At 43.1% G+C, this 13,584-nt stretch overlaps 1 protein-coding gene across 1 annotated transcript in view; it reads left to right on the top strand.

The window, feature by feature from the left end:
* The window catches only part of LOC128448055 (collagen alpha-1(XXIV) chain), a 76,822-nt gene that overhangs the window by 36,248 nt on the left and 26,990 nt on the right, over positions 1-13,584 (top strand). The window contains exons 16-27 of the mRNA XM_053430581.1: positions 316-360; positions 612-665; positions 1,129-1,182; positions 1,750-1,803; positions 3,356-3,409; positions 3,487-3,540; positions 4,956-5,000; positions 5,185-5,238; positions 5,896-5,940; positions 9,052-9,105; positions 11,259-11,312; positions 13,242-13,295. Coding sequence (XP_053286556.1) covers positions 316-360; positions 612-665; positions 1,129-1,182; positions 1,750-1,803; positions 3,356-3,409; positions 3,487-3,540; positions 4,956-5,000; positions 5,185-5,238; positions 5,896-5,940; positions 9,052-9,105; positions 11,259-11,312; positions 13,242-13,295 — 621 coding nt within the window. The remainder of the gene's footprint in view (positions 1-315; positions 361-611; positions 666-1,128; positions 1,183-1,749; positions 1,804-3,355; positions 3,410-3,486; positions 3,541-4,955; positions 5,001-5,184; positions 5,239-5,895; positions 5,941-9,051; positions 9,106-11,258; positions 11,313-13,241; positions 13,296-13,584) is intronic.

Below are 13,584 nucleotides of genomic sequence, written 5' to 3'. Positions count from 1 at the left end.
GAGAAACCTCCCCAGAAGACATATGGACCTCTTAAAGGACATAGAGACCCAATAGAGGATTTGTAGAACCTCCTCAATGGTCACCACAACTTTAATAAGGATGTTTAAAACCTTGGCAATGACCTTTAGAACCTCAAAAAGAGACAGAGGATGTCATGCTGTGACATCTAGACCTCGTTTAGGATCCAACAAGTCTTCTTTAATGACTAAAACCCAATAAATTTAAAATTACTGCTCATAGAATCCCCCCCTTTGTTCTTTCTCTTTCACTCACTCACTCTTCTGCTTCTCCTCCCTCCTCTATATCGGTGGCAGGGCCCAGCAGGACGAGCCGGCCTGCCTGGATTGAAAGGTGATAAGGTGATCTAAATATTTATATTATTGCAGTGTATTTGTTTTAATATAACTTGTCACTAGCACCAAGTTGTCTGTTGTTGTTTTCGTGCCATTTATAGCAGCCTGACTATTGACAGCATCTTGTTATAACACCTTACAAGAGTTTATGGATAAAGTGGATATACTGCTTATCTATGTTTTATGTGTAGTTGTGTTATGATCACTGTAGCAGGGTAGAGTTGTGTTATATCTCTGAATAATACTGTGAAATTCAGGGTGAAGTTGGACCGATGGGCGAGCCAGGAGAGACGGGCGACCAAGGTGACAAGGTAAGCACCCTGTCACACAAACATACTTTTAAAGGAAATTAATTTGTAAACATTATTTACACGGAAAACGTCACTTGCATATTCGATTATAAACGATTAATAACTCACTCGACAAGACTTTTGCAACAAAGGAACATTTGTTATTTTTCCATCTTGATTAAACATGTGAATCGTTTCCTTACGGCTTTGACAAGTAATTGCAGTGCAGCAGAATTTTTAACTGAGCATTTGCTTTTTTGCTAAATCGAGAAAACATGAGCATTTCCACAAAATCTGCATTCTCTGTGTCTGACTAGAGGCAGATGTCGATTCCTTGCTCACTTGAGGTCACCACAAACTGCTTGTCCCATGTGAATATGGGCACATGTGTGTTTCAGACATCCACTCAATTACACGCTAATGGCTGCAAACAGACACACAAAGTTGCACAAAGATCCTGAGAGGTTTGTGTTTGTGTTTTCAGGGAGCTGCCGGTTCACCTGGTCCCGCCGGGCCAAAAGGGAAACCAGGACCATCGGTATGTCCGTGTGAGTGTGTCTGTGTCTGTGCAGCTTTTATAGACAGAACAGTGCACCACAATGAAATCTGGAGCCCATTTGTGTCAGCTTGTAAACTGAAGTCGGTTCGTCCTCGTGCACATCGGCGTAATCGTGCACTTGTTGGGTAGTGAGCTCCGGCAAGGGAAGAAAGAAGTGGAATAAAGCACTTGAACATCTACTTGTCAGTGGAAGCAAAACAAATATAAAACACTGAAAACTCCCTGAGTGCATCATAAACAAGTCCAGATGCTTTTTGGTTCCAGACGTTTCTATACAAGTTACCACAGATCTCCAGTCAGCAGAATTACCAGCTTGTTAGTGTTTGCCCTGTCTCATGTGAAGAAGAAGAGGGAAAGGATTTACTGCGGTTGGGTGCACAAAATATTCAATAGCAAAGTAGCTCATGTCCCTAAGGTTCGCAAATGCAGTAACACAATCAACCCACACTTAAAGGCAGAGTAGGAGGTAGAGACTAGAGAGTAGAACATAAGCTGGAAATAAATATCTTATATGTGATTTCTTTCCGTTTGTTCTTTTGTGAACAGGGTAAAATCGGTGAGCTCGGGGCAGAAGGACCAGCTGGGCCTCCAGGACCGGAGGTAAGAGGACATCAGAGTGTTAATATTCAATATGTCCTTTACCTGGTTGGGACAGGAGCAGGACACGATCAGGGGACAGGGATAATGTTTGGTGTTTGAAAGTCTAATGCAGAGAAACACTGGGTTATTACAGAAGGTGGATGATTGTGATGATAACAACTTATTCCAGTTATCTAGAGTCCGGACCACTTTACTCAAAGTCAATTTGCGATGGGACAGGACAGGTATCATTATTTATTCCCAGGCTAGTAAACTTGATTTGCAATATGTTCTATATTTTGGGGATTATTGTGGCAAAATACTGAAATTGAAAAAAAAGGAGCCTTACTAAAAAAAAGACTAAATAGAAATAAGAAAGTTTGGAGCAATTAAGCGAAACTGCCCAAACACAGACACAGCTATAAAACACAGTTAACTTGCTGTATCTGTACTTTCCTTTGAGACGGTGGCTGTGTGATGTAGCTTTCTATAAATCACACATATTACAGCCTCAGGTGGGAAGGACTTTTGATATGTGAAAATGGACACATAAAACATGGTGTTACATAAAGACCTGCAGCTTGAGCATGAGCTTATTAAAATTCCCTTTTCTACTTCCACCATCAGATCAAAAGAAATATGATATATAACATACACGTGCATTACAAGACCTTTTGTCATTACATTGGCTGAACGCAGCCTTTTACTTTAAACCTTCCTGAGGTTTCATCTTTGAGCTGTTGTAACAAGACATCAAATGATTTCAGTATGTATGTTCAGTATTTATACAATTTGAACTATGTACTAATGAAACGAGGGATTCCAGTGCAGCGTTAAAGTTTAAGCTCTTAACTCTATTTGTATCAAACCACAATACAAAAGAAAAACTTCAGAAAGGGAAGCGAATGGAAGTTCTCTTCAGGGCGTCTCAGTTAAACTTCTCATACTTCACTGACACAATTCGATTGTGGGCAACAGACCCACTAATCGAGTTGTGTCTCCGTCCCTGGAGCTTGATCGTGTCCATGTGTTGCATCACAAACCAGCGTCCCTCTCTCTTCCTGTTCTGGCATCTCCCTCACGTGTCTGAACTCTGGATGTAGAATAACTCACCTGGGGTCAGTGAGGTCACTGTTGATGCTGCACAGTGTGTAACGTGTCGAACACTCCGCAGCACGACCACAGGTCACTGCAGGCCGCACACACCCGGCAGGCGCTCTCTGCTGAGATGAGCGATTGTTTCGTGGAAAGTTTGCCTGAAGGTGTTCAGCTTTTATCGCCCCAGTGGCAATCCATCACTGTCTTCAGTGTCTGATACGGATTTATGTGCAGGACGCTGCCTCCAGTGGTTTCCACAAAGGGATCATCGTTACACATCAACACACAAACAGAGTGTGTCTTTTTATTCCGGCCACATTTTGAATGCAGTGTAATCCTGCCCCTCCTGTAATGCACACAGAGCTGCAGTGAGTGGATTTTATCTGGGATCAAGTGCAACAAATGACTCCAATGACTCATGACAGGTGAAATAATGACATAATCCGTCCTAATGTCTCTCGTCCTCTTCTGCCAGGGGTTTCCTGGGGACATCGGAGTGCCAGGGCCCAACGGTCCACCTGGACCAAAGGTAACGCTTCAAATCAGAGTCTCACTCTCTCACCATCCGTTCATCCAGAGTAATGCCTGCACTCGCTTGTGTTTCAGGGTTTGCTGGGAGCCAGAGGGCCACAGGGTCCGCCAGGGCCAAAAGGAACAGAGGTGAGACGATGCACCTGGATCATCTTACCTCACTTAGAGGGAAGGTGGAAAATATGGCTCATCCAGAGATTTCCATTGGATCATTAGTGTAACATCTCATTCAGCATCCAGAGTGTTTGTATCTCAAACAGTGGCTGCTCAGTTCTGTGATATCTCTCGGGGCATGTTCCACCGGGTGATTCACCTTTGGGTGCTTATGAAAACAAAGCTGAAACGTTTCCATCCCTCTAGAAAAAGACACAGGATTCTTAGGAAGGTGTAAAACACACACACACATTCATATCATTGACCTCTCAGCCACTCAGAGGTGCAGTGTCGGCTCATCTCTCACACACATGTTTTGTTGTGGAAATACACAACTACAGACATGAAGCTGTTTGAAATCTTTGAGAGAATTAGCAACAAAGTGCATTTCCTCCAGTTGCCTCAACATTTAAATTGATAAACTGAAAACAATTAGTGAGACGGGCCAAATAAGTTTTTAAAGGATTAGCATCTATCTGACAGCTGAAGTTAATATTGTGTCTCTGGTTTTAGAAGCTGTAGGAGACTTCAGTAAATCAGTTTTATTACCTCAGCCGTTCCTCACGGGGATCGTAAACATCCTGTTAGAGACAACACAGATATTTAGCTAGTTATTCAAACAATTGAAATGTTACTGCAGGGTTTGTTTTTAGATAATTGCCTGGATTTGTTATTAATAATGGAGATTCAGACTTATTTGATATTTAAATATCAAATAAAATGTGGCGTAAAACAAAGGTCACTGTCCAGAAACGAGCCGTGATCACTGAGGTTCTGTGGTTCAACATGTATCTTATGACCTTTTGACCTTCTGTCACCAAATGAGCAAAGACCTGACGAGTCCCAGATGGAGCCGATGTTACAGTCGTGCATGTGAAGCTCTGTTAAACAGTTCCTCAGCTGGATGTGGGGGGGGGGGATGAGATCCTACAAGGAAGAGCATACACAGTCCCCACACTCAAGCTTGTGCACTGTTGAAAGCACTTAGGTCAGGTGGCTGTTGTGACTGGACTTTGGAGCAATGGATGACTTTAACTTGACACGTTAACTTCCCGTGGCAAATAATGGACAAACTGGACTTTGCACAAACAGCTCCTGGTTCTTTTATTACTTATTTAATGTTGTTTCCTATTTCTATATTTTCTATATTTATACTTGTACAAATACACCACAGCAAATTCCTTGTATGTGTAAACCTGCTTGGAAATAAAACCTGATTGTGATTGTTGCTGCCCAAAACCACATCAACTGCATCTTTAATGGGTCTAGAATCAATAATGCTATTAAATGTAAATAGATTTTTGTTTTCTTATATGTGAATTGTCTGGTAGTCGCAGTGAGGCTGTACGCACTGAGAGTATAAGTATATATATCTGTTCTGTGTCCTGCAGGGGGATGAAGGACCACTCGGCCCACCTGGCAGCGCCGGCCCGACTGTAAGAGCTCCCATACTAACACACTGTAGACACACAAACACACATGCACGTACACACTTTACCTTATTGCTTGAGGATGTGAGTGATAGTTCACCTGGAGGTTGTGTCAGGAAGCAGCTGGATGTGATAAACCCATTATGAGATTGACTGTGTTCTGATCATTACCGTGTGTGTCTGTTTTCAGGGGAGACCCGGGAGGAAAGGCCACATCGGGGAACCTGGACCGGACGGATTAGAGGTGAGTTACTTAGATCCTGGTTTTCCATTCGATGTTGCAGATGAGCTAGTTTCACGCCGCTGTTCTTTGGACCTTCTTTTCTGAACTTGCTTGTTCAGAAATGACTTCCTGTTTATGTCACCTGTTATCTTTCTACCACGGGGAAAGTTTCATGGCTTCTACAGTTTGTTTAGTTATCTAACTGTCACATTGTTCTCTGATTGTTTCGCTTCAACAAAACCACAATTTGCCATATCTGTTCCTCTATCTATTTCATTGGCTATATTTAGCACCTGTACCCACCACAAATATACAGCTGCATGTTGGTGTTATCAGCGTGTTTCAAGATTTAATGATTCTAAATTATGGTCTGTGGTCTGGTCCTCACCACTGAGCGCCACTGTCTCCATGCTTAGACGTGCTTCGTTGTGAACATGCTTTTAATTAGAGGAGAGAAAAATGATCTCTACCAGGAGCATCATCATCATAAACCACGATGAGAATCAACACAAAGCTTTTCAGAGTCCCATACTGTTTGTGTGTGTGTGTGTGTGTGTGTGTCTGTGTGTGGGCCCTTTGCAACGTGTAATGCCAGTAGTATGTGGCAGGATTGCAAACAGAGATTTCTCTAATTACAGGAAACTAACCAAGGCACTGTTTGATGTGTTCTGCTTGCAGGGAGAGAAAGGAGACTTGGGAAACGTCGGAAAAATCGGAACACAAGTAAGTTGCCCTTTACTTTCTAATGATGTGATTACCCCCCCCCCCCCCCCCCCCCCCCCGCAGGACGGCTGGTGATTAGCAACCTTTCATTAAATCCTCCTGCAGATGTTAGCATGGTGCCTCAGTTAAAGTCTTTATTACCTTCCATGTCCTTAAGTCCTGTTTAATAGTTTTCCATTAACATTACATGGTGATAACCGTGAAGTGCTTCTGCAGTGAAGTGAAGTTTCAGGGGAACATTCTGACGTCTCTGCGTTTTTCTTGACCCACTTTTTTTTTTTACTGTTGAGAGAGATGTTGATGAGCCATCATCACAAAACAGGGTTTTAATCAGGGAATTGGCCGAACAGCCCAGGCAGAGATCCTCTATGGAAGTGACCTCATTCGGGTTGCACACACACGCCGCTGTCCAAGAATCAAACTGTTCATGTTATCAAGCTTGAGCAGGAAACGGTGACCGAGAGAGACGTTGCCCTTTGCACATTAAGAGACTTTGCAACACATGTTTGGACTAACAGCCAAATCACAGATTAACATGTGTGTCTTTCATTGTTTTGCTTGCTTTGCTGCCTTTTATATACGCAACTTGAATCCTTGAGAGAAATGTCAGGACATGTCTCCCCCCTTTTGTAGAATCCTCAAACGGACACAACCGCTCCGAGCATCCAAAGTATGTCCGTCTTTCCCTGGAGGCCTCGTAATGTTAATATTTGCATTCTGTGCATAGTGGAGGCCCCAGAGCGTGGGCCGCGTTGGGCCGCGTTGCTGCAGCAGTGCACATATGAGAAGGATTAAAGAGTTACTGACAAGACGGAGCTTTGAAGCCGCAGAAAAAGACTCCACAACATATGGAGGCTCTAATGAATGCCATTACATCACTCTCCTGATAGATTAGACGCTCCAGAGAGAGTCTGCCGGGTCGATGCGAGGAGGCCCGAGGCCGACGTTCACCCCTTTGCCTCCCATAAACAGTTTAAAGAGACCTTTTACTGGAGGCTTTTACAGTGTGATGTATTTTAGGCCAATTTAGAACGAGCTGCCGTGTTCCATTTTTAAGTCACCTCCCGCTCAACGGGCAATAAAACATCTGTCGCTCGTCGATCACTGACGGCAGCCACAGGTGTTCTTTGAAATATGGTTCACGTGATGGACGCCGCGCTTTGATTCTCATGTCAGTGACTCACTTGAACTTAAACATGTGCATGAGGAAGAGACATGTACGAGGGTGAAACCCCTCAATTCTCCAGACGCTGTGGGACTCGGGCCGTATTTCTTCCCGAGCTGTTGAATTAACGGTCGCAGCCGAACATCTGTAACCCGAGCTGTGCCCGAGACACCGGATCAGCTTCACAGCGGTCCTGTAAAAACCCTGAAGTCAAGGCCCCGTCACATGAAAACCCTGTTTAAAAACCATTTCCTCCAGTTTAACGATGCAGGGTACCACAGTGTCCCCACTCCACGTCCCAATTAAGGGATTTGAGGTCAATTTAGAGTCACTGTTCCCCCGGCTGCAGGCTGCGTTCCCTCACACACACTCACAGGCGACTAATCCACTGCCTCACTCACATCCAACAGGACAATGGCCTTTAGGTGATGATGCATGAATAACACATTTCAGGCTCTCTGCCTTTTTAGCTGAGCTCAGGAGAAGCAAATGGAACGAAATCTCATTGTGTTTATTCCAGTGATTGTGTTGTTTTCACTTTGTAAAGCTGCAATGTTTCTCTTTAGGTGTCTTTCTGTGTTTGTTTGTGTTTTTTTTAAGCATTTAAATAACTGACACCTCTGTCTAATATTTGCATGATAAGAACTAAGACCAAGGAATAGGGATCAGGTGTGAATTAAGTGTTTTATCTTATTTTTGAGATTATTTGGACACCACATGAACACCTTAACTTCTGTCAACTAAAGCAACTTGTCATATCTTACATCATATTTCTCATTTCATTTTCATTTATTTGTTTATTTGACTGCAACACATCTCATTAAACCTAAAACCTAGAGAAACATGATAATCTACTAAATAAATCTCTTCTTAAAACTATGATCTGCAAATGTACAATCATATAAATATATTATTATGATAATTGTGAATATTCAGTTGTGTTCGAATGTTCTGCAAACAACAGGGACTCTATTTTCAGGAGTTGTGTGTATGTGCAGACTTCAGGACGTTGTGTCCAGTTACACACACACAAAAATAACTTGACCAGGATTGACTGACAAATCTTCACAAGCTTAACTTGTTTAACAAACCAAAGCACTGTGAAGATGTCCACCTGCCCTTTCTGGTGCAATGTCCACCCAGCGTCCCATTAGGCTGCTGGTCTGGAGACCAGTGGAGACGTTGGCTCACGTCCACACCACAGCTCCCGTCCCAGACAAGCTGATCTGGAAGTGGTTAACATCCCCTGATAACTCCCATATTCACATTAGCCTGTGTTTTGCCCATGATGACTCCATGTCTGAGGAGTGTGTGTCTCTATTGGTGCCGGCGGTACTCGGTTACCGTGTGGCTGTGAAACCAGTACTCCCACAATGATTCCTCATCAGTGCTGTTATTGCTCCTAGTCAGTCAATATAATTTTTTCCCTCAACTCATAAAAGCTTTTCCAAGCAGTTGTTCTTTTAGTTCTTGTAGTTTTTAGTTGAGCGGACTTTTAATATCAATTCCATATGGATTATGAAAACAGGTTTCTAATCAGTAACAGCGTGCATCTGCATTTCTGTTCTCTGTGTCTCAACCTTTACTTAGAATTGATAAATAAATTGAAATCCTTTGAAATGCAAACAGATTTTCTTAGTTATGAAATTTAAGGAAAAAAAAAAACTGTTTTAGGTAGAGCTATTAAAATAGTCAACCCAATTTTTTTAATTGAATCAAACTTAGAACTCCTTGAAATCGAGAACTCCACTTTCATGTGTCTCCTCAGCTCCTCCCTCTCTCCTACGTGAAGCACTTCAGTGTAATCTATGACCTCTTGCATTCCAGGTGTCGCAACCGGTTTGAGAATAATCCTCAGATGAATGCAGATCCTCACGCTGACGTACTTTCTCCTCATGTGTTTGTGTTGAATACGGTTTCTCCCCATCCTCTCGTCTCCTCTCCAGGGTCCGGCAGGCCTGATCGGAATAGCTGGTGCGATGGGAGTTCCTGGTGAAAAGGTAACGAGTGTGTTTCTCTGTCATTAGGCCGTCAGTCAGCATCAGCCGCTTGCTTGTCGGCGGCGGACCCCTGTAATTAGGGCCGTGCTAAGCAGCCCTGGCTCGAGGCCCCTGAGAGCCGAGAACACGAGCTTAGATAAACACTCAACACTCTCACATCCAAGTCTATTAGAATGTTGTTCAAGCCGTGTCACCGGTACTGCCCCTGTCTCCGTGTTCCGCTCGACAGAAAAGTTCTGCAAGCAGCCGTCCTGCCTCAGGGAAATGATGTTACAACATCAATTTGGACATTGGATGAATATGTGGCAGGAATATTTGTGTGTGTCACCAAGTTAAATCGAGATAAGACTGAGATCGCCCTTAGAAAATAAACAAGCTAAACTGGGTGGAAAGTCAGAAACCTCAGTGTCATTTTAGTTTCTTAGTTTATGCAGTATTTAGCTTTTTATAAATCACCTGCACAAAGTGAAACAATAAGCCGGGGATGCAGCCTTGTAGGAGTCAGACTCAAACATGGCAGCCATCATATTTAATATCTTCTCAAACACGAGGGCTAAATTCATCTTGGCCATAACTCTTTGAGAATTTGACCACTCACTCTAAATCTTAATATCCTCATAGAGGTTCTGGTTGGGAACCGGTCAACCAAAGTATTTTTAGCCACAAACACCGAATATGCGAAGCTTAATTCCCATCTGGTCAAACTTTCTCAGATACTATGTGGGCAGAACTCCGGGGCCTCATGTGAACCCAAAGCTGCCAAGTGCAATATTGATTTGTGCCAGTGGGCGTGACCTGTGTGATTAGAACTCAAGATGCACTGGAGCAGTTCTACTCACTGGTGACATCTTGTGCTGTAAAGTGAACACACACAGGTTTTCACATCAGATGAAGATGGGACACTATGAATGAAATGCTACATACAACACATGTTATGATGAAACATATGTTACTGGCTATATTAGAAGTAAACCCACAAAGTAAATACAAGTTGTTGGTCCCACGATCACAATTTACTGTTGTATTATTAATGTATTGTTCTTTTTCAGGCCTAGATGCTTCTTATAATTGTCAAGTCATCATGTGTTATTATTTGTTATCTTTTGTTAATTAAATATTATAACAATGTAATATATATTCTCTCTCTTATAGTTTAACAACCTCACCCCCTCTGATATCACAGACTCCATAAGATCCCCCACATCTCAGCTTTCTAAACAATCCCAGTGTTTTCCACTCAAACCTTTTATCTGCCACTTTTAGACACTACACAAAAATATGAAACAGGGGAAGTTCAGATTTGCTGACACAGTTTAAAAGATAAATCCACCTGTATCTTTTCAGTATAACGTCTAACAAACAGCTGAAATTTTAAATCTGTGTTCATTATATTTTTTACAAAGGACATTTACTGTGCTGGTGCTTTTTTTAAATGGTACCATGCACACACATAAACTCTCCTTTGTGTATGTTTCAAACCTGTTTTCCTTCTGAATCACGAAGGATTTAAAGCTCCTTTTAGTTTGAATGGTGCAATATAAATAAAGTTTATTAATTGGTTATTGACAGACCTCCAAAAATCCCCGCTCCCTCCCTCTATCTCCAACTCTTCCCCCTCCCATCCAGAAGCCCCCTGTGTGTCAGAACATGTTCCTGTAATGGGAAGCTTGTTCTCCGCCTCCTCCTGATTCAGTCTGTCAGCACCAGCCATACCCTGTCAGCTCACAAATTCCTTTCACATTATATATATATTTAATCTTTTGAAACCACCCCCTAATTTACACGAGTTTCCAATACAGCGCCTGAAAACTATTCGCGTCTACGAGGAGGGCAGCAAGACGTGCAGAGCTACTTGTACAGTCATGAAAGTTACACAATTCATGGAGGATTAGAGCATCTCTGAGAGCTCCTGGGGTTAGAGAGGCAGGTTTACAGCTCACCTCTGCTTTTAACACGGCGCACACAGAGCCACCAACTGGGTTTTCAAAGTACCTGCTGGCTTTAAACCAGCTGCCACTCTTTACCTTCTGCGCTCAAGGAGCCGCTCTCCAGTTTCTCTTTATTAGGTAAAGTGTACGTGAAGCTGCGTTAAGGTTTCAGGTCATAGTTTAATGATCCGCTCGCTCTTTTTCTGTTCTGCTGTTTTTCCCCAGGGCGACCGAGGACCAGCTGGGCCGACGGGTCCATTCGGGGAGACGGGGCCACGGGTAAGAAAGCTCAGTCGCTCAGGGATGCACTGCAGAGCTCTGCCTCTCGTCTGAGAGTCGCTCCACCCTACACCCGGCCTGTATATAGTGAGGAAGGCTTTTTCCAGGAAGTCAGCAAAGCTTGGAGCGCTTACGAGGAGCTTTGGATACATGGTCCAGTAAACGAATGTCTGAGGATGATGAATTTAAAACCAAAACACTGAGTACATTCGGCTGTAATTCTTTGGCTGATGCTACTTCATGTCGTGGGAATGAAAGCAGAGCCACTTAAGCACCTAAAGGGTTCCAGACTTCCCAGTCATGTAGAGACAAATCTTTGTCAAAGTAGTTACTTTGATGATAGGAATAATCTCGTTTCGCCAGATCGAGAACATGAGTTGACCCTAAATGAAGGGTTGGAAACTTTTTATCTCGATTTTTCCGATAGGCACGAAATATAGAAAAAAGCTGCTCTCTCTTATCAACACAACCTTGAATCGGTACAAATGAAATTATTGGCCAGCTTGCCTGTCTGACACTTACTGACCTGTCTGCCTGCACTCACCCTGCTCGGGTACTTACTGCACAAGACCTGAGTCGTGAAGCCGGAGAGACCCACTGAGGCATTATTACCAACCCTAGCTTTAAAAGATGGGGATGTGATAGAGAAAAAAAGGCCTGAAATCCCTGTTTCTGTCTGTTGAGCAATGTCATAACATTGAGCCCATAGATTGAGGCTGGCCTGTCTCCCTCTCGGTCCTGGGGCCCTGGATTAAGTCCCTGTCTGTGGCTCCGGGCCCTGGTCCTGACCTCACTGGGTGGCAGACTGGCTAATGGGCCAACTGGCTGGCTGGAGGAGACAATGACTGATTCTAATGGCTGATGATTGACGCTTTGCTGTGTGTGCTTGAGAGAGAGTTTAGTGACTCATGTGAGGAGTTCTGGTGAGTTGTGTGAAGCACAGCTTGGAGGAGTGACAGTTCAATATAAAGACTTTGCTTCATTCCTCATCACAACGATCATCCCACAACGTTCTGTTTCCGTTTGAAGACGATTCGCCGGGATTAATGTTTCTGGCAAATCTCCGCCACTTTGGCCGTCACAGGTTTTCTTTGTTATCGTGGTTTTATTCTCTAATAGATTATTACAGGAAGAGAGGAGGCGGTGTAGGGAGCTGTGATGATTTCTGTACTTCCAGCTGTTTTCCAGCGGCTCTTGGAGCCAGTGTGACACAACTTAATATGAAACACAGTTCTACAGAACAGTCCTTATTCACTCCCTTTTCCTGCAAAGTCTCACGCTGCTGCTACTGCACAGTTGCTCATCACTACTTATTGTAAAACTCCCCAAACTCTAATGTAAGATAGTCTGAATAGGTTATACAGTAGAACAGGGGTTTCTGCTGGGTCTTACCAAGTCTAATAAAGTCTAAAATGTGACAACCTTAAATAAGTTTAGGTCTTAAATACGTTTACCGACATTCAAACGTTAAAGGTTCAGTGTGTGGAAATTAGTGACATCTAGTGGAGGAGTTGCATGTTGCAGCTGAATACCCCCTCACCTGACCCTCCCCTTCCAATCATGACAGAGAACCAGTGGTATCCTTCAGTTGCCATAAAAACTCAAAAAGTTTAGTTTGTCCAGTCTGGGCTAGTGTAAAAAAACATGGCGGCCTCCGTAGAGAGGAGCCGCTCCAGATGTAAATATGAAGTATTTAAATATAAAGGATTCATTCCAGGGTAAAGAAAACCACAATTTGTTCAATCTAGATAAAACACACTGGATCTTGAATGTTCATTTAACGCTTTGTCCATGCTTTAGTTAATTTATTATGCTCTTAAACCAGAAAACCTTGTCGCTACAATATTTATTTCCCCAGTGTAAATAGTGAGTTGGTTTCTTGTGCATCTTTTCTTTACTGTTTCTTTCTTTTTCGTTTTGGACCAAAAGGGCTATCCAGGAATACCAGGAGGTCCAGGAGACTTCGGCTTGCAAGGGGCAGCTGTAAGTATCACGTCCCCGTCACCGGGTCATCACACATAGAGACTCTTTGTATTGACAGTTATGCAATTTTGGGATCGAGTCACACACATTAGTAGTAAATGGATTATTTCAAAGTGTCCTGGCGGGAGGCTGTAAATGTTTAAAAGATTTACTCTGACACTCAAACAGAAAACAAGTTTTTTTTGTAAACATGAAATTTAAGAAGGTGGTTTTCACTTTTCCCCCAATTTGGTCTAGACGGGTGTAAACAGTTCGTCTCCAGCTGTTCCTGATTCAGTTGTCCTGGTGA

The sequence above is a fragment of the Pleuronectes platessa genome, chromosome 9 (assembly GCF_947347685.1).
Source record: "Pleuronectes platessa chromosome 9, fPlePla1.1, whole genome shotgun sequence".
Lineage (NCBI taxonomy): Eukaryota > Metazoa > Chordata > Actinopteri > Pleuronectiformes > Pleuronectidae > Pleuronectes > Pleuronectes platessa.
Note: the sequence above shows the minus strand (reverse complement) of the source record. Positions and strands in the feature narration are given on the sequence as shown.